The sequence below is a fragment of the Rutidosis leptorrhynchoides genome, chromosome 2 (genome assembly GCF_046630445.1).
Source record: "Rutidosis leptorrhynchoides isolate AG116_Rl617_1_P2 chromosome 2, CSIRO_AGI_Rlap_v1, whole genome shotgun sequence".
Classification (NCBI taxonomy): domain Eukaryota; kingdom Viridiplantae; phylum Streptophyta; class Magnoliopsida; order Asterales; family Asteraceae; genus Rutidosis; species Rutidosis leptorrhynchoides.
In genome coordinates this window covers 44,558,399-44,580,816 of record NC_092334.1, presented here as the reverse complement: position 1 = coordinate 44,580,816, position 22,418 = coordinate 44,558,399, and the positions used below count along the sequence as shown (strand labels likewise).

At 34.5% G+C, this 22,418-nt stretch overlaps 2 protein-coding genes across 2 annotated transcripts; one reads left to right on the top strand and one right to left on the bottom strand.

Moving 5' to 3' along the window:
• Positions 1-9,740: 9,740 nt before the first annotated feature.
• Positions 9,741-12,919, top strand: LOC139890799 (small COPII coat GTPase SAR1A-like). The gene is made up of 3 exons (XM_071873714.1): positions 9,741-10,028; positions 10,139-10,270; positions 12,347-12,919. The coding sequence occupies exons 1-3, from the start codon at positions 9,900-9,902 to the stop codon at positions 12,665-12,667; spliced, it is 582 nt and encodes a 193-aa protein (XP_071729815.1). The 5' UTR covers positions 9,741-9,899; the 3' UTR covers positions 12,668-12,919.
• Positions 12,920-14,085: 1,166 nt separating this feature from the next.
• LOC139890798 (pentatricopeptide repeat-containing protein At1g09190) lies at positions 14,086-15,536 on the bottom strand. The gene has a single exon (XM_071873713.1). It carries the CDS (start codon positions 15,534-15,536, stop codon positions 14,088-14,090), a length of 1,449 nt encoding a protein of 482 aa, XP_071729814.1. The 3' UTR covers positions 14,086-14,087.
• Between the last annotated feature and the right edge of the window lie 6,882 nt (positions 15,537-22,418).

The window sequence follows — 22,418 nt, the reverse complement described above, 5'->3', positions numbered from 1 at the left end:
AAACAAAAATTTACTTTATCTCATTAAGTTAAGAATATGATTTTTAAAATTCGTCGTAAGTTGAAGACTAGGTCTTTGAACCGAAATTGCTTTACCCGAAGGAGGGACGAGAACTTTTATTATCATTATTTTTAATCTTATTGAATTAGAGTATGCCAAAAACATTAAAAAATCCAAAAAGCCAAGCTTTTAAAACAATCGCTTGAAAATGACAAAATTTTAAAATTTTGTCGAGGGACGGACTAGGGCATCTTCCCGAAACGACCTCGTCTTAAAAAGAAACAAAATTTTTAAATTTTATTAAATTTTATGTTTTAAAAGTATAACTTTTTAAAAAAAAAATAAAAAAAAATAAAAAAAAATAAAAATACCTGGAAAATACCCCCATGCGAGTCGCATGGGAATGGGCAGGAAACCATGCGACTCGCATGGCTACAAAAAACTGGACAGGATCAATTTATTCAGTCGCTGCTTCTGTCTCTCACAAATACACACACATACACGAACTTACTCTCAAATCCTCTCAAAAATCCGCCATTTTTCACCAAATTTCTTGCAAGACTTCACAACAATCATGCCTAGATTCAGTAGTCTCAACTCCTTCAGGAGAAAGGTAAAGATTTCACCCCTAATCTCTTTAAATTCGAATTTTTGTGTTCTTGAGCTAAAAATTTTATATTTTGATTTTGTTAAATTTAGGTGTAATTAGAGCTAAATTGTTGTTATATTATGCATGTATATCCTAGATAGAAGCTATTTAACATGAATTGAAGCTAAAAACTTCAAATTTTTAAGAATCTAGGGTTTGTGTTCTTGAGCAATTTGGGGCTTTTTGATATAAACAGGTTATGGCCGATTTTTGTCATGAATTGTTGCTAAATTAAGTAGTGTAACATGTTTAGGTAGTTAATTGATCCAAACTTTGAGCCTAAACATGATTTTGAGAATTAAAGTAGACTTTTTAAGTCTAAAAATTCATGAACTAGGTTAAATTGATATAAAGGCCATTTGAAACTTGTTTCATTGCTAGTAGTGATTATTTTGGCATGTTATTTGAGATAAATGCTTATGAAATTGATGTACATTTTTCGTATATGCTTATTTGACAAAGTGTAGACTTGACAAAAATATGAAAATGAGCACTAGTTTGATTTGAATGCCATGTAACAAGTGTTTAATTGCTATAATGATTATTGTTGACATGTTTAAGAGTTTAAATGTGATAAAACATTGTACACATTTTCGTATGTAAAAGTGTAGAATTGTTATTGTTAAGAAAATGTGTATAAAATGTGTTATGAATTGAACATGTCATCATAATTGTTTCAAGTTATTATTTTGCTAACACTAATGCATATTTGGATGCACAAATTTTGTGTTTAATGTGTTTTGCAGAGAAATACAGATACGGACGGTGCATCATCGTCCAGACAACCAGAGCCCGAACCAGAAATGTTTTATGAACAAGAACAACATATGCAACAAGAAGAAGAACAACATGAGGATCAACATATTCCATATCACGATCAAGATCAATTATTCATGAATCAGTTTCGTCAATTCGCTCCACATCAAATGATTCTGAGCTTAGACATTAATGAAGATCAGTTACACCCAAATCTGAGATTTGATCGATGTTGGATAGAGTATCCAGATTATCAAAAGAACATGCACATTCTCTACTTTAAGGTTGTTGAAATGCCAAGGGCAATTGACTGGGTACCTTTGGAAACAGTTGACCTTGCCGAACCGATTCGGGAATTATTGGTGCAAAGGTATGGTAATTCTCAGTTTAACGATTGGATGCGCCTATTTTCCATTCGTAGAACCATATATAGGGAATGGTGTATAGAATTACTTAGTACTATTAAGTTAAACAGTGATGTTAGGAGGATAGATGATAGAAGCTTTATTAGATTTCTGTTAGGTGGACGCATGTACAGAATGTCCATGATAGATTTAGCCAGGGCCTTACAGATTTACACCCCTGCTGAACTTTTGAGCCCCGACTGTAATAGCCTGATTGCCCAAGGAGAAAGGATAGATAGGGAATTTGATATTAACGCCGTCTGGAGGCGTATGTCCCACTTTAATGAATTTCACGCCAGTAGAAATCATACATACTTAGATATAGACAGAGCTGAACTCCGGGTGATTCATAGATTCTTAGCAAACACAATTACACAAAGGGGTAAGAATAAGGAGAAATTGACCGTAAACGATTTGTTCTACCTCAAGTGTATTAGAGACCCGAGGAGTTTCGTTAACATTCCCTATTGTGTTGGTTATTATCTCGCTAATGTAGTTTCGGGGATGAAATCGGGGAGTATTATAGGTGGTGGTATTTTCATTACTCTCATTGGAGAGTATTTAGGTGTGGATAAGCACCAAGGAGGTCCAATGAACGAAATAGAGGACGAAGGTGAAAGTATAAGTTCAAACCTTTATCACGGTGCAAGGGTATTATTGATGAGACGTGGTCGGGTATATCGATACGAGGGACCTCAGCGACAGGTAGAGATAGGTTCGGATGACGAAATGGAAGAGGCGAACAACATTATAGGAGTTGTTCGGGAGACTGCTCTTGATTTAGGCGTTCGTATGGAGGATGAATACATGACGAACTATGATAGGCATATGCAGTACGAGGCATGGCAACGTAGGAATGACTACGAGCATTCCCGGCAACGAGAGCATGGCCGATGGGATTATCATCAGCGCCAAATTATAAGCCAGTTGCAGCCTGGCGAGATGTATTATCCGACCCGACCCGCATACTATCCTGCACATCAGCCAGAAATGAGACCACCCTATGATTTATATGATTATGACGCAGCATACCAGTTCACCTATCAACAGCCATGGAACCCGGACGCGAACATGAATTGGGATCCATATCCTAATTTTCCTCCTAACCCACCTCCTGATCAGTAGAGATAAGTTGGTAATTTATATTTTTATTATTTTAAACACTTAACATTTTAATTACATTTATGTAATGTTTGATATTTCTATTATTATTGTGTACTAATATTTTTCTTATAATTTGAAAGTGGGATGCCAAAGTTCCATTTCAAATTACATGTATGATTATATTTGTATTGTATGTATTTTATGTTATGCACAAAACAGGATAAAACAACGCGTTTTCAAAGACTGGCATTAAGTTCAGCAAAAGCAAGTAATTTTGACGACAAGATGCAAAATATATGTGAAATAACAACAAGACGGAATGAACAAATGACGTGCACCATTTATCATTCAGCAAACAAACGCCAATATATTTGGAAACTTTGGTAAAAATTTAATCATTTTCACACTAATCACCCTCAATAATTTAAATTGTTACTGATTTCTTGCAAATGAGGGCATTGCAAGATCTTAAGTGTGGGAAGGGGTTAAATTCTTTCGGATTTTAAAAATTTTTATATTAAACACTTGGTTACCATTAAAAATACTAGTAAAGCAGTAGTTGTATTAGAATCTAGTGCTCTCTGATAAAAAAGAACAGCCCTAGTCTTATATACTGACTACCCAATTCTAGTAAAATTTTTCAAAATTTTCAATTAAATGAATTCAAAATCATGTTTATACATATTTATGAACGATAAAACTAGGTTTTAACACCGAAATTATTGTTACCTCGGAAAGGACATAAATTGAGAAACAAACTAAAATGTTAAAATTCATTTAAAATGGAATAGAGGACGATAAAAAGAAAAATAAAAAGCCAAGTGTGGGAAAATTTACCAAGTTATTTTAAACATATGTCACATATATCTGTAACAAATAACTGAAAATACTTTTGCTTTGGACTAAACTAAACTGTTTTACCCGATGAAAGAAAAGAAGAGATGGATCTACACGATGAATCAATTCCATCATTAAAAGGAAGTAAAGTCTTCCGAAAAAGAAACGCGCTTCTTGATTTAGGTCATGAAGTTGTCGTCCAGACCAGCTGTAGGTTGACAAAAAATCTAGAAAAGTCATCACTAAAATCAGCAGGAAATCCACGGACCTCAGCATTAAACAGGGTCGCCATGTGGTCAGATTTATCCTAACCATGAGAAGGATTTATCTCGTACAATGGGGGGCACCGTGCAAATTAGCTTGATAAGACTAATGAATCAGATCCCCAGAAAGGATAATCTCCTTAAAGATTAAAAATCAGCATTTAAGACTGATATTACTCAATCCTAGAGATTGACCTTAAAGATTGAGAATTACAAACTCATGGAATTCGATGATATCTAAACTCGAACTTAAACGAGAAAATATTTTGATCAAAATTACAAACCGATTTGTTTTCTGAAAACCCTATTTTCAATGCGTTCATTACCATTGAACGTAAAATCCTAGGAATTCACCTGGAATTCATTAGGTCACCTGAACTAAATCGGGTGTCAACCGTAAGAACGGTGGTTGCATAGTGGTCAAAGACAGGACCTTGTGCCAGACCGAAAAATTATAAGGGTGAGCTTTACTATTGCTCCTACCAAGGATAGTAATTGCGTCCGACACGTTATAGACCATAATCAAAAGCATGTCACGGGACATTGCCTTAACAGTTGCTTGTTCAACGCTTTCCTTTACAACCGGACGGTAGTTTGCCGAAAGGTAATATACGGAACAAGTAAACTGGACGTGTTGCTTTCCAAATACAAGGTTAGCAAGTGGGTGACACAAAACAGCAAGTTTTGAGCTAAAATTTTCAAATCTAAAACCCACCAAACCCACAAAAATATTTTGCAAACACCGGTAAAGGGTTATTCCGGAAAACTTATCTAGGGTAAAAACTAGATTTCAAAAGATCAAATGTTTTCATAAAGATCCAATTTCCTTAATGGATCTAAATTTTTATAGTCATGTGGGACTGTAAACCATATCGTTACTTCCATTGTTTATACCGCCGTATAGAAATCACTGATGTACAAAGTGTGAAGAATAAAGAAGTGATTCTAGTATTTCAAGACAATATTGCTTGAGGACAAGCAACGCTCAAGTGTGGGAATATTTGATAATGCTAAAAACGAACATATATTTCATAGCATTATTCCTCAAGAAAGACAAGCTTTTAGTTGCAATTGTTCTATTTACAAGTGATATTCGTTTAAATAATAAAAGGTGAAGACAAAAGACAGATTCGACGAATTGAAGACGCAAACGACCAAAAAGCTCAAAAGTACAAAAGACAATCAAAAAGGTTCAAAATATTGATGAGGAACGTCTCAAAATAACAAGAGTACAAGTTACAAAGACGCAAAGTACGCGATTTAAAATAATACGCGAGGACGTCCGAAAATCCGGAACCGGGACCTGAGCCTAGAAGAAACGCCCGACGCAACGGACCAAAAATATCTAGTCTACTATGCACAAGAATATAATATAATATATATATAATTATATATAATTATATATTATATATTATATATTATTATTATATTACGTCGGCAAGAAGAAAACAAAGCAATTTGGCTGGATCCAGGGTGGCCATGCGACTCGCATGGCCAGAAGCACAAAATCCATGCGAGTCGCATGGAGTGAAAATGCTGGTCAGGTCCTATATAAAGCCAGTTTTCTTCCGAGTTTTAAACACCTAATATCAATCTCTCTCTCAATATATACGTAATATATATATATAATTTATATTTTAATTTTAATTTTAATTTTAAATCCTAATAATAAGGGTATGTTAGCGAATGTTGTAAGGGTGTAAGTCGAAATTCTGTCCGTGTAACGCTACGCTATTTTTAATCATTGTAAGTTATGTTCAACCTTTTTATATTAATGTCTCGTAGCTAAGTTATTATTATGCTTATTTAAAACGAAGTAATCATGATGTTGGGCTAATTACTAAAATTGGGTAATTGGGCTTTGTACCATAATTGGGGTTTGGACAAAAGAACGACACTTGTAGAAATTAGACTATGGGCTATTAATAGGCTTTATATTTGTTTAACTAAATGAAAGTTTGTTAATGTTAATATAAAGATTTACAATTGGGCGTCCCTATAAATTACCATATACACTCGATCGGACACGATGGGCGGGGTATTTATATGTACGAATAATCGTTCATTTAACCGGACACGGGAATGGATTTATAGCCACTAGAATAATTAAAACAGGGGTGAAATTACATTCAAGGGTAATTGGTGTAATTGTTAACAAAGTAGTAAAACCTTGGTTTACACGCAGTCGATAACCTGGTGTATTCATTAAACAAAGTATTAAAACCTTGTTACAATTCGAATCCCCAATTAGTTGGAATATTTAACTTCGGGTATAATAATAATTTGACGAGGACACTCGCACTTTATATTTATGACTGATGGACTGTTATGGACAAAAACCAGATGGATATATTGAATAATCCAGGACAAAGGACAATTAACCCATGGGCATAAAACTAAAATCAACACGTCGAACATCATGATTACGGAAGTTTAAATAAGCATAATTCTTTTATTTCATATTTAATTTCCTTTATTTTATATTTAATTGCACTTCTAATTATCGCACTTTTATTTATTGTTATTTAATCGCACTTTTAATTATCGTACTTTTTAATTATCGCAATTTTATTTTATCGCACTTTTATTATTCGCAATTTCATTATTGTTATTTACTTTACGCTTTAATTTAAGTCTTGTATTTATTTTATATTTTACATTAGGTTTTAACTGCGACTAAAGTCTTAAAATCGACAAACCGGTCATTAAACGGTAAAAACCCCCCTTTATAATAATAATATTACTTATATATATGTTTGTATTTTTATAAAAGTAAACTAATATAGCGTTGAGCTTTGTTTAAAGATTTCCCTGTGGAACGAACCGGACTTACTAAAAACTACACTACTGTACGATTAGGTACACTGCCTATAAGTGTTGTAGCAAGGTTTAAGTATATCCATTCTATAAATAAATAAATATCTTGTGTAAAATTGTATCGTATTTAATAGTTTTTCCTAGTAAAATATAAGCTATTTTGTATACACCTCGTACGACATCAAGATCCTTCTAACTTAACTTTTAAAATACTTCAAGACCTGTAATATAACTTAAATATATGCTAATTTAACAAGGTATAACTTGGTTTTTCAAAGAATACCTTAAAAAACTGTTTTTATGACGTCGGAGTGCAACCGGGGGCTGTTTTGGGTTGGATAATTAAAAACCATCTTGAACTTTGAATTGGAGGTTTATATTCTGGAAAAATGATATTTCTTATGAATATGTTAACACATAAAAATTTCATGATTTAATTCATAGTATAAGTATTTTTAGAAAAATGGTCATTAAATGATGTTTTTGTAACAAAAATGATTAACTTCATAAGTTTCACCAAAATTTGACCTATGACCTATGATTTCGAATACAAACTAAGGTATTTACAGTTCATATTCTTAAAGAGGGACTCGAACCAAGGAAGTGGCAAGTTGAACCAACGAAAACGGAGTTGTAACGAAGAAACTATGACCAAAACAAAATCGGATATCCAAGACTAGTTTAGCCACGAAAATAATTGGAGAAAAATTAAATAAATCACATCTTTCTAAAATAACATGATATTTTATATATATGTACTCATAATTTAATTTTATATGGTTCAGGATCACCCGTAAACAATACGAGAAGATTAATCATAAGATCCCATGATTGTACGCAACACGTCATTTGACAACACCGGTACTTTATGTACGCAACACGTCATTTGACAACACCGGTACCGTGGGTCAAGATTAATCTCGACCAATACATATACGATGGGGGTTTTATTGATTTCATTGGGGGTTTATTAAACACCTAAAAATGAACCATTAAAATTGAATTACTAACATCGGACTGCTAACTACGGACTAAGGAATTATTAAAAGTATTAAAAGTATTATAAGTATATATATATGTGACGATTGTTTTAAAAAGAAAAAGTATTGATATATTATATATGGATAGGTTCGTGATATCAATCGGAGACCAAGTCGAAATTACATATCTTCAAGACAAAAGTGAGTATATAGTCCCACTTTTAAACTCTAAATATTTCGGGATGAGAATACATGTATTTTATGTTTTACGTTATGGACACAAGTAACTGAAAAATATATTCTACGTTGAGTTGTACCACTGGCATACTTCCCTGTAGCTTGGTAACTGTTATTTACAGCGGTATTGTAAACGCGAATCCTGTTGATAGATCTATCGGTCCTGACAACCCCAACCGGACTGGACGACCAGTATTCAACGGTTGCACAGTACTTCATTTCGTGACTACACTTGGTACGGTGTAGTAAGATTTCATAATAAAGGGAATATGCGACGTGATTAAATGTTAAGTATGGTTACCAAATGCTCAACCACTTAGAATATTTTTATTAAAATGTTTATATATGAAATCTTGTGTTCCATTGTTATAACGCTGCTAGCATCAAACCTATATATCTCACCAACTTTATGTTGACGTTTTAAAGCATGTTATTCTCAGGTATGAATTAAGTCTTCCGCTGTGCATTAGCTCATGTTAAGGATACTACTTGGGACCTTTTAAGCCATGATACAAAGACGTTGCATTCGAGTCATTGGAGTTCAATAGAGAATATTAATAAGTAAATGACAGATTAGGTCATTTGGATATTATGAAATGTTAGACGAAAATGTCAAATATTGATGTAATGATAGTTTGCCTTTTAAGAATAAATGCAACGTTTGTAAAATGTATCATATAGAGGTCATGTACCTCGCAATGTTATCATATGTTATTGTATTCGTCCCTATGGATTGGGTCGGGTCGTCTCAGTCGGAGGAGTCCCGTCAGACTCGCTCACGCCCTCTGACACCTGTAACGCGACATCACATCAATCGTCTCAGGGGCGTCAGTCGACAGAGGAAAAAAAACGTCAAATGCCATGTGGCGTGTTCTGATTGGATGTTTCCCGTTAAAGCTATATGACCGTTTGAATTTCTATTTACTCCGAAATTTATTTATTTATATTATTTATACTCCTTCCATTCATACTCCTCTTTCTCATTCTTTTCTTCTTCAATCTTCATCAATTCTTATAAAACAAAAAAATATGTCGGATCTAAATCAACCACCACCCAACCCAAACCATTTCGAAAACCCTCTCAACTATTACCCTCTCAACTACCATCCAAATCAACTGTTTCTGTTTTTTTATATTCCAAATGTACTTTTTTATTTTATGAATATTACATTTATGTTTATTAGATAATGTATTAAATTTAAATAATAAAATGTTAAAATACAAAAGACGTTGTCCCTACTGAAATTTGACACAAAACGTTGACATTTTGAGTTAATGAGTGTCAAATTCTGACTCTGCCTAGTTACAGTCAAATTGCACTTTTTAATGGTAATCTTAAAAACACGTTTATAAATAGTTTTCGTTCAAATAGTCACCGTTTTCCTTTTTTTTTTTACGAGTTTTAGTTATTTTGTCAAGAAAAAAGAAAGAAAAAAAAAATTACTTCTCTTGAAGTACATCTCATCTTAATAAAAATCATTCTAACGGAGATTCACTTGATGACTCAATAATTATATTTCTCTCGAATCTTATTGGTCACAAATCACACTTCCTCTTTATGATCAACCGGTCTTAAATCATAATCCATCCAACGGCTGATATTTCACCACATCATATCGCACGCCCTCCCCTACACACACATATATATAATACCCAAAAACGCCCAAAATACACATCAATAATTCTACTTTTCTTGTTCAAGGGTTTACTATATAATCACAGTACGCTAAATCCTTCCATTCTAAAATCCACCATATATTCGTTTTCGTTAAATCGAATGAATTGATCAGAAACCTGTTAAGATAGTAAAAATCGAGTTTTTGTTATTTTGTTGTTGTTACTGTAATCAATCATGTTTTTATTGGATTGGTTTTACGGAGTATTGGCATCGTTAGGTTTATGGCAAAAAGAGGCTAAGATCTTGTTTTTAGGGCTTGATAATGCCGGTAAAACTACTTTGCTTCATATGTTGAAAGATGAGGTTAGTTTAATTGATTTTGATTATCATTATTATTCTAAATTTATTATATTATATTAAAATATTTATTTATGTAATTGAAAATTTTAAAAGTTGTTATTGTGTTGGTTTAGAGATTGGTGCAGCATCAGCCAACGCAGTATCCTACTTCAGAAGAACTGAGTATTGGGCAGATAAAGTTTAAAGCTTTTGATTTAGGAGGTCATCAGATTGCTCGTAGAGTTTGGAAGGATTATTATGCAAAGGTATGCTGTTTTTTTTTATATTATTTTGTGTTGTTGAATTGGATTTTATCATTTTAATTACTACTAATAAACAGGGTCACTTTAGTAGAAGGTAATATAATTCTTATAAATTGGAATATGGGCAACTAAACTTATGTTTAACAAAAAAAAGATCAATTTAATGGAACTTAGTATTAAATTTCAGGAGAAAGGTAATATATTGGGAAAATTACCTGATTGGGAAATAAAAATTGATGTTTGGAGAAGAAAAGTTTGTTGCTTATTACCTAGGGATTGGGTTATCTTTCCTCAATTAGGGAACTTTGTTTGTTATGATCCTTTTTTGACTTATACTAAAAAATGCAAAATTTATTTTCAGTGATATTGGTTTTAGATGGCAAAACCTTTTAATGTTTGGTAGAAAGAGATGCCTGATTTGCTAGTTGTGTTGTGTATTATTCTTCTAGTATACAAAAGTTGAAAGATGTTTAGGTTATATGGGATATCTACTGTTTTTTTCCTTTTGCGTTCAGTTTTATTTTTATTCGTCCTGTGCTCCGCAGTACACTCTAAGGTACGTTTTTCTTTTTTCTTTTTTACGGCGCTGTTTCGGGAGCCATCAGCAAGCGTCTAATTATTGGCGACTTGACTGTCGCTTAGAGCCTAAATCGAATTCCAGGCAACATTTTAAAACCCATGGAAATTCGTTCCACCATTTTCATGGCGTTGGCATTTTTTTTTTTTTTTTTTTTTTTTTTTTTTTTTTTTTTTTTTTTTTTTTGGCCGGAGGTCCGTTGCAAGCAATCTCTTTATCCGTCGAACATAGAGAGGGAGGACTTTCCCTACCCTTGTGAGTGTTTCACTCGGGGTGGTGAAATGACTTCTCTTTGTCCTAGGGTAGAGGTAGGATTGTCTACGTCTCACCTCCCCCATACCCTACAAGTGTGGGATTGGGTATTGTTGTTGTTGTTGTTGTTGTTGTTTTATTTGCTTGTGGTGTTATGTGTTTTGAGTACTTTTAGGTTATTGCATCATAATTTAAAAAGTAAAAGGTAAAAGTTTTTCATGTTTGGGCGCGAGTAATCCGACCCCATACTGTGATGTACTAACGTTGCTGTTTCCAACTCTTCCCTTGCCACCACAATAGACAAGATTCGAACCTGAGACCTCTTGCAAGGAACTCAGGGCCCCAACACTGGGCTACCTTGTGATGGTTTATTGTATCATAATCTGTTGTTGGTTTTTGGCGATCAATTAATTTGCCAAAATGTGGTAATGAAAATGTGCTTACTTTTTTAGCCATTCTGTATTTAATTGATGGATTTTCTTTTACAGCAATTGTATAATTTAACAGCAACTCTATAATTTATACGAAGGAATTGTTGTAGTTTTAGATAAGATTTCATTTGTGTTTAGGTTTAATGTTCAAGGATACGATACAATATCGCCGTTAGGGTTTTGCGTGTTTTTTAACTTTACCAAACTAGGTTTTGTACTTGTGATGAGATTTATTCACACTGGTAGCATCAAATGGCTTCCGTTTTGCCACAACTCACATTTAAGTGTGTATAGTTGCATAATATCACTTGGCATAAATCTATAATATAACATTTAAGTTTATAGGACTCTAAAAGTTTCTCTGAAATTGAAGTAAATTCTTTTATACACACTATGTATGTATATGTGTTTGTGCTTGTGTATATATCTATATTTTGCATGCATATATACAAAAGGTTGGGTGTAGTTGTTGGTTATATGTTTGTATATGTTTTTGTGCTTGTGTTTGCTTACTTCATAAATCTCATACACTAAAGTTCATTGACAAATTGACGTTACACTCGAATTATTTTTTGTGGTTTGAAGGTCGATGCTGTGGTGTACCTTGTGGATGCATATATACACACTATGTATGTATATGTGTTTGTGCTTGTGTATATATCTATATTTTGCATGCATATATACAAAAGGTTGGGTGTAGTTGTTGGTTATATGTTTGTATATGTTTTTATGCTTGTGTTTGCTTACTTCATAAATCTCATACACTAAAGTTCATTGACAAATTGACGTTACACTCGAATTATTTTTTGTGGTTTGAAGGTCGATGCTGTGGTGTACCTTGTGGATGCATATGACAAAGAACGATTTGCAGAGTCAAAAAAAGAACTAGACGCCCTGCTGTCAGATGAGTCATTGGCTACTGTACCTTTTTTGATACTGGGCAACAAAATTGACATTCCTTATGCTGCGTCAGAAGATGAGTTGCGTTACCACATGGGACTTACTGGTCTAACTACTGGCAAGGGTAAGGTTAATTTGGAAAATTCAGGTGTCCGTCCTTTGGAGGTGTTCATGTGTAGCATTGTCCGCAAAATGGGTTATGGTGATGGCTTCAAGTGGGTCTCTCAGTACATCAAGTAGGAGACGACAGATGAGAAAAAAGAACCAAACTTTCTGAGTAGAAAAGTAAGAAATTTGATTTGAATGTTTGGAATTTGTCTTAAAGGTTAGAGATTCAGTTTTAATGTCTGGATTTGAGTTGAAGAATTGAGTGTTTGAATTCCAATACTGTTTATATATATTTTTCTTGTCGCTGTAATTTTTTTATTTTTACTTTTGTGTCAAATGGTGAATGGGTTAGACTTGAATTTATGTATCTTTAGCATTGCTCAATTAGACTCTGTGAAATGTCCCAAGTTTTCGTATTTCCGAGATTTTATTACTATGGAGATTTTGCTCTAGTTAATTGGATCATTTTTGTTTGATATATGTACTTGAAGATTAGTTTGTAACTTGCTAAAAGCAACTAAGAAATTCTGGAAGCACAAGCAGATACTACTTGTTTAGAACATGATGAAGAGAAAATATTCATCCATGGATGAAAGAGTTGGTATCTCATGAATCATGATTACTGATAATCACCATCTCCAGAACTTTCCATGGTGATTGGATCTCAAAATATTAAGTCAGTAACGAAACAAAATAGTGATGTTTGAACGTATCATTAAGACCATACGTTAGAGTTCCAAACTCACGTCGTGGCTGCTGAGTTGGACCGAATCCCACGCCCCCAAATGGGGTAACAAGGAGTGGTTTTGCTCGTGGACAAGGGCGTGGGTTGCTATCCCGTGGAGAGAATTGCCGGCGTTGGCTACATGTAGCGAGTGAGGATTGGTTCCAAAAAATTGACCGTTTGAGTTTGACTTGATATAAAAAAAGAAAAATTTAACCCAATATTATTTTCCTATATATATTTATTTAATATATTCAACAATTTTCACACAAAAAATTATATATTTTTTATGTTTTTTTGATTTAATTATGTTTTTTTAAAGGTATTAATTAACTGTCTTTTATCAAGTCTTATGCATGTTACATTTTCTATTTTTAAGTTTTTTTTTACATGTATATAATATAGAAAATATTAATATAACATAAAAAATAAATATTAAATCTCACCATTCTAGCTTTTAACCCACATTATCATAACTTCATATTAAAAACTCATACTCTCTAGTCACTAAAAAAGTGTAAAAAAAAAAAAAAAAAAAAACCCACACCACAAACTCACCTACACCATTGTAACAAATGCTCCAAGGGGATGTGACCGCTCGTTTATACGGGGATCAATACACTGCATTTTCACATAATTCATAAGTTAAACATTACAATGACCTCATATTTACAATTAACATTTCGCCAAAATGACTACATAGTTTTTTTGTTTTTTTTTTTTTTTTTTTTTTTTTGAACAGCGATTGGGATCACCCGAGGGGGACTTTACCACCCATTGCGATCATCTCCCGTTTCGACTATGCCCATCACAACTTCTTTGGTTAAATTAACTAATCATGCTTTGTCCTGATGCCTTCTTAATGTTACTCTCCATCATCATCACTCTAACCTTCTCAACTTCATCCCATTTCCCTCTTTCTGCATATATATTCGACAACAACACATAATTCCCCGAATTCCATGGCTCCAGAACTATAAGCTCCTTAACCACTACTTCTGCAATCTCCATATCACCATAATTACGACAAGAGCTTAGTAATGCACCCCATAATGCAGCATTTGGCTTCATTGGCATAGATTTTACTATATCGTACGCTTCTTTAATCAATCCACCACGCCCAAGAAGATCAACCACACATCCATAATGCTCGAGCTTTGGCTCAATGTTATGATCTAAAACCATTGAAGAAAATAAATCTTTGCCTCTTTGTATGGATCCTGAATGTACACAACATGTTAACACCCCAACAAAAGTGGACTCATTAGGTTTTAATCTGCTCTTGATCATCTTATCAAACAAAGCTAACCCCTTTTCGCCATTGCCATTGAAAGCCAAACCTGAAATCATTACATTCCAAGAAACAACATTTTTTAACTGCATATCGTCAAACACCATAAAAGCGGCATCTAGAAGTCCACGCTTGCAGTAGAAATCGACGAGTGAATTGCCTACGGAAACATGTTTTTTATAAAGTCCGCTCGATTTAGCATATGTATGAATCCGTTCCCCGATAATATCTTCTCCCAAACGCGCACAAACAGGCAACATAGTAACAATCGTCGCTTCATCGGCTTCACACCCATCATCCAACATCTCACGAAAAAGGCTCAATGCTTCATCATCTCTCCCACTTTTTGACAAACATGATAACATTGTATTCCATGTAACAACACTTCTTTCTCTCATATCCTTAAAAAGACCAAATCCCAGGTCCACTTTCCCTATCTTACAAAACCCACGAATCATTAAATTCCAAACAATCACATCTCGTTTAGGCATTTCATCAAACACCTTCTGCGCATCATCCATCTTCCCACAATTCACATACAATTCAACTAACCCAATTCTAACACCACTAAAACAACAAAACCCAAGTGAAACAATCTCGCCATGAACCGTTTTCCCAAACTTGACATCACAAACATTCGAACAACACTTAAGCACAGGCACAAAAGTAAACTCATCAGGCCAAATTCTGTTATTTTTCATGGCGTGAAACAATTGAAGTGAGGTTTGAGAATGAGGTGATAAAGAGTAAGCTTTGATGATTGAATTGTAGAGAAGTATATTTGGATATTGGGTTTGTAGAAAAATGAGATGAGCATATTTGAATTTATGAAGGGACCCACAAACAGAAATGAAGTGAGAAAGAATGTGATTGGATTGATGAAGGTTATGACGGATTATTTGAGCGTGGATTTGAGTGAGATTCATTCGTGTATGGTGGCCATGAAGATTGTGAAGGATTCTGCGTTCAATCTGTTTCATACTCATGCATCTGCTACTCATTTTTTAAATTAATTTTTCTTTTATGTCGTAAACAGTTGACAGTTGACAGTTGATAGATGAATTATTTTTAAAAATCGGATGGTTTACCGTTGATGCAGCTGGTTTTTAACAATTTAAAATGGCGCCAGATTTACTTAATGGGCTTAATTTGAAGCCCAGTTTAAAAGAGCATATGGCCCATTACTAGAAACCCAAAATCTCGCTGATAAGATCCAAGTTGGTTTATATGGACAATGAAAGAACATAAATCAACTAGTAAAATCAACTGAAAAAATAATTAAATTTATTTATGGAAATGCTAACGACAACTCTTAAAGTTGTCGTTAAGATTCATAAAAAAGCTTGTATAATTCAATAACCGCCGATTTAAAGTCAAATGTAACCGTCACGTACAAGCTTTTTATGCATCTTAACGATAGCCCTAAGGGCTGTCGTTGCTAAATTTAAAATTAATTAAAGAGATTATACATCTTGAGTCACCATAATTTTTTATTTTGTTTTTAAATCGTCAACATCAAAATAATTTTGTAACCCAATCAAATTCGTATGACATAATATGCAAGTTCGGATTTAAGAGGGTGAAGAGGGGTCAATTGCCCCCGATAGTCCAAAAAAATTTCAAGGTAAATTTTTACACTTTGAGTTGAACTTTCAGCTCAGAAAAATAACCATTGCCCCTTGAATTATATTTCACTTGGATTATAAATAAATGTCTTTTATATTGCGAGTAAAAAGTATAAAGTTCTGGATTCTCTTTAATAAAGTTACATGAGGTGGAGATTAGTGAATGAGATACGTTAAAAGTCCAAATTAATTTAGAAAGTTTAGTTTACTTTTTTAAATCGCCCCTTGCTAATATAAAAAGTGTAATTTATTTCCACAAACTTAATTCAAGAAAATCATAGTTCCAGTTTGTACTATTGCCTTTTTTGCTTTTTATACCAACAACTAAAGTTTTTGTTGGAAAAAAAAGTCATTTACAACTAGATTACTTATTACTCCGAAACTTATTTATTTTGATGGAGCGTTGTAAATGACGTTCGTTGCGACGCCGGTTGCTGTGTTTTGATGACTAGCCCGTCTCGACGCCGTCACTTCTTCTAATAAGTTGGTCAACGGTAAATAGTCGGGTCGAATGCGAAAAAAGTCTGGTTAACGCCGGTCAAAAGTTTAAAAGTCGATTACAATCGGTCAAAAGTCGGTAAATCGATCAAAATTGACGTAATCAAAAGTTGTATTTACATAAGTAATATTTCAGACTTTCACGTCCTTGAAAACTCGTCTTTATCAAAACTATATAAAAGATATTAAAACGATTTGTTTAAGTTATTATGTCGTTTAGGTACAATACTGAAGAGAGGTAGTAGCTCGCGTTCATAAACTCAATAAAATCTGGACTTAATTGATATTATTCAACGAAACTTTGTGTTTATCGATATCGCACAGAAGTATTTAATTAAGTCCATTACTCTGATATGAAAACGAAAAAGTTATGTTAATAACTTTATATAAAGCTCTTACATAATGCAACGTTGGGACATGAGAAAATAATTTTTATGTACAAGTTTTTTAAAAGGAATTCTCAATTATGATACGTACATCATGTCATCGTGCGTCGTTCTTACATTACGATGTATGTTTTTGGTAATTCAATATCATATGGTGTCCTAACGAAAGTGTACATCTACCAAGAACCTGCAACGTGTACAAAATGTTGTTGTAATCATAATACTCCTAATAAATTCTAGGGTACATTTAAAGAATCTGAGACTCTGATATACATATGTTTATTTCTATTTATGTTGTTTACCAAAAATAATTAAGTACCTATGTGTACAAAATTTTTGTAATCCTATCTCAAATTTTAATTTGAGTCTCGAAACATTTAAATATGTGACAATACTTGTTCAACTAAATTAGAAGTTGTTGATGTCCTCTAATAAGCCACTCACATGACCAGGGGCGGAGCTAGTAGGGTGGCCAAGGGATGCTTTGCCACCCTCAACTGTCTGTATACTTGACTTCTAATTGTGTTTAACAGATGAATTTTTAGTCGTGGATGATGAAATATCAAGTTAATTAAGAAAAACAGATTAAACTCTGTTTTGATGTCTAAGTTGCAAGTGAGTTGTTAGAAAGGAGAAAGACTTTCTCCACTTCTTTATTTAAGTCCTTGAGCAAATGTATAGCTTGTAAACAAAACTGTACATTATATTTGTATATAATAAATATCGGTCTTTAAAAAAATTATAAAAACATAACATAAGATAATCTAAAATTTGAATTTATATATATATATATATATATATATATATATATATATATGTGTGTGTGTGTGTGTGTGTGCGCGCGCGCGCGCGTGTGTGTGTATAGTGTTATTGACATGTAAAAATTATGTCACCCTCAAGTGTAATTTCTAGCTTCGCCCCTACACATGACAAAACGACCACAAAGTATATGGAAGCCGCCATACTCGTTGCATGTGGCCATGTGATCTTCAGGACCAGACAGAAAAGGGACTAATTAGCTCTCAAAGCAAGGTGAATGAAAGCCTTTCCTTCTTATGGAAGGAAGTAGACGACCAAGGAAAAACTTATACGATCGAAAAACAAAAAAGAAGACATCACTTGTGAACATAAAGAAAGCTAAAGAACCAACGAACATATAACTACCTAGTGAGTACATATGTAATCGCCCTATGATAATCGTCGTTAGAAAGAGAAACTAAAGCTAGATCTCAATAAAAATGCCCAAAACAGGGAAGATGGAGAAAGAGAAAACAAATGAGAATGAAAGGAAGGGAGAAAGTACGGATAAATAGCGAAAGTGTAGACGATTATTGGACGGATCTTAGGTCGCTTGGATCGTATCTAGAGGCAAAAAACACCAGAGACGACTTAAACCGAGATTTGGGTCGTATTGGGTTCGTATCGGTCAAACCTAGAGATGAATCTAGATTAGAACGAAGCCTAAACGATTAATTTTGGTGGTAATCGGTGTTAGGGATCAATGGAGACGAAAACTAGTCGACTAGGGTTAATGGAATGTGTAACCTCACAAAAGAGGCTTTAACCCGTATATATACTGCATACCAGACACAGTCGGTCGACTGAGTCACTCAGTCGATCGACTGAGTCACACAGTCGGTCGAGTGTGTGAACACACTCGATCGACTGTGTATGCAGATTAACATATTGAATATTATATAATTAAGCACACACAAACACTAATGTATTCAATAGACATACAATAACGTTATTACATAGTTGAATGTATTAAATCGATAACGTAAACCACGGCTGGGGATTCATGCACCAACAAACTCCCCCTAAGACCTAGCCGTATTACAAAAAGTCAACTATCAATTAGTAAAAGGATCAGTCACCCAATTCTTCAAGTAACAGAGTTTCATAACCCTGCAATACTGTTCAGCCTGTACACGATTTTCTGGGCGATAGAGCATCTTGTTGTAGTATAGGGTAAACATATCCTCTTCACAGCAATTTGTCAACCAAATTGGATCGAGGACCCTGATACTATCATTGACATCTCCTCCATCCTTATCTAACACAATAACCGCTTCCTCCGAGCGTTCATCATAATACCACCAACAAAAAACGAGGGCTGAAGTACTGCGGCATTTTCCTCAAAGGAACCTTTCGTATATACTTCACCAGTCGATACTTGACTATCTTCCTTCTTATGCCCGTTTTCTTGTTCGTCCTGTAGGAGATCTTTGTAAATTGTGGTCGAAAACCAACGAAGTTAGGTGACCGAAATGATCTCCTTATCATACGAACCAAAAGGTCAAGAGTACCAGCATAATCCTGATACAACTTCTTAAGCCTAGCAACCTGCATGAATTCAAAATATGGTAACGAAGTGAACTCGTGTGAATATCTGATGTAATCCACTCCAGATTCTTTCTTTATCGCGTAAATATCGAACTCTTTGATGTAGGCCCAAGCAATTATCTTTCCTTTAGCACGCAAACTCTCGCAATTCTCAATGAACTTCAAAAATTGAGGCTCTACCTCAGGTTTCATCACATACTTACGAATTTGCATTGAAATCTTCCATTCTTCTTCCAGTACTTATACATTTTCTTTATTAATCTTCACCGGCAAAATCCCTCCCGGCAACACACTTTCTTGTTCTTTCTCTTCGCATTTTCTATTCAAAAGCTCATCGTTCATTTGAAAATAATCAGCAAAAGTTGGAAGATTATCATCAGCGAACCCTTCATAACGTGGATATGGCTCTGTCGGCTCATCCTCAATTATTACCTCATCAAAACTGTTATCACTCTCATCAACAGCATCAAAATCACTTAAATCCTCATCAAACTTATGAGCCCCTGAAGTCGAGGCTTTTGATGCAGCGTCAACAGATTTCTTAGCTTCTCGCTCTAGACGCTCCATCAATTCCTGTTCAGTCTCGGTTAGATCCGGAGGGATATCCCCTTCTTCTAAATCATCATAAACAGCAGAGTGATTAAGTCGATCCTGCATAGCTAAAAACTCAGATACAGTTATAACTTGAAGTGGAGTTACGTACAGTGGGTTATCCTCCGTGTAACCTTTTGCAACCTCAAGTGCTCTATCCTCCTCATTATCTAGAGTACCAAAAGGATCTGGCCCTTCCTCCTCTTCTTCAATCACAATTTTCTTTTCCCACTCATTTAACCTCTCAGTCAAATCTTGATTCTGAGTTTGTAGAGCCAAAATCTCTCCATCTTGACTCCCCACATTCTTCTCAAGTTCATCTATTCTTATCTGCTGTCTATCAACCAATTCTCTCAAAGCAGACATTTCTGTTTCCCTTCTTTGTCAATCCTCCTCAGCAGCCTTTTGGAATTTTGCAAAATCCGATGTCAACTGAATAAGTTGTCGATTAACTATACCAGTCAAGTCACCAGTAACACCCTCAGGTCGCAGAGAAGATTGAACTTGTTGAGTAGGTGGTGTTTGTTGTTTTTGAGTGGGTGGAAGTTGAGTAGAACCACCAACATCAGCAATAGGTTGAGTAGTTGGGGTGACCTTCGGTTGAGACTTTGTAATTGAAGACGAACTTCCATCTTTGACCAAAATCCTCAAGCGCTTCTGTCTCTATTTGGTAGACACCTTTAGAGCTTCAATTAACTTCCTCTTTATCAAATTAACTTGACTGTCATCAAGAGCAGTCACATCATCCTCATCAACTAACTGAGAACCTGTTTGCTTCGGTGGTGGCTGATTCACCTTTTCTTCTCCAGCTATAGTAATATCAGTCTCATCACCCGAAGTGCTGTTTTCATGACCACAGCTCAAACCCTCTGGGCACACATAGTTTTCATTGGCCAGATGACCAATCAGCCTCTTTTCAGAGATTTCAACAGAACCAATCCTATTCTGCATAAACCTATTAAACAATTGATTATTCCAATGATTTTGTTCCAGCATATCCTGGGGAATTTTCACTAAACCTTGAACTTGCTTTTCCAACATTATCTGCAGGAATCTCGAAAACACCAGATGAACTTTCCTTTTCACGTTCAACAACATTCCATCAAAAATAAGTTGAGAAAAATTAAAGTTCGCATTCAAAACTAACACAAAGAACATCGAACTGTATTTTGCAGTCATTTCATCAAAACCACCCTGCATCGGGCTCAAACACCTCAAAAGTTGTAACAGACTGAAACCCGGGCTAGTTGTAAGTTTCCTATTTTACCCGTAGGATTTGTGCTTAGTCTTAAGTGCTTTTATTTTAATTATTTTATTAGTGTTTTATTATAATTGTGTTGTGACCAGTTTGTGACAAGGGTCCCAGAACAGGTTGGTTTATTTAATTTAGACTCCGTTAGGACCGCCTAAGGAGATACGAAAGGTTATCAGATAAGATAACTGGTAAATACCCGTGTGTTGTGGGGTATGGGTTTTAATACCCACCTAAGAGTGCAAACTGCTTCTATCTTCTCATTTTTAGACTTTTCTCAAACAAGTACGTACCAAACTTCATCTCATCTCAAACCCTAATTGATCTAAGCTAGAAATTGAATCAAGAGGCTTTAAGGATTGATTCATATCATCTTCGTGATCATTAATCCAGGTTTGTTTGCTTAGATTCGTGGCTTAATTCCTAGATATTGGGTTTGAGGTGTAAAATGGGTTTTAGGCATTTTTGAGCTTGAATCTTCATGTTTTGTGTTTGTTATGCTTAATTGATGTTAGAAATAGGTTGTATATATGTTTAGTAACTTACATGTGCTTAAAATTTGATCAAAATCGCTCAAAAATTGAGTTTTGGGCAAAAAATGTTCGAAATCAGCGAAGTTATTCGAAACCAGTTGCTACAGTATTTTGCTACAGTACCGAGTTGCTACAGTGTCACTATTTGCTACAGTACCGAGTTGCTACAGTGTCACTATTTGCTACAGTACCAAGTTGCTACAGTGTCACTATTTGCTACAGTACCGTGTTGCTACAGTGCCACTATTTGCTACGGTACCGAGTTGCTACAGTGCCGCTATTTTGCTACAGTACCTTTTATGAAATTGAAACGGGCGTAACTTTCAAAACGTAACTCCGTTTTTGATGAATAAACTATCGTTAGAATCGTAATAAAGAATACTTTTCAATGGTGAACTTTTAAGAAACTAGATCAAACTGTTTTTGGGCCGGAAAAGGAGTTTTAGTGTGTATGTCGTGTTTTGCACGCACCTGTATGGCATTATTGAGTGGAGTCATGATGTAGACTCATAAAATTATGAATATATGGTGTTATGACCTAGTTAATCGTATGAAATGATTATATTATTTATTGGATATGTATATTAACTTTGTTTGTGTTGTTCTCAGGTTATAAGGACAAGGAGGAAACTCAGAA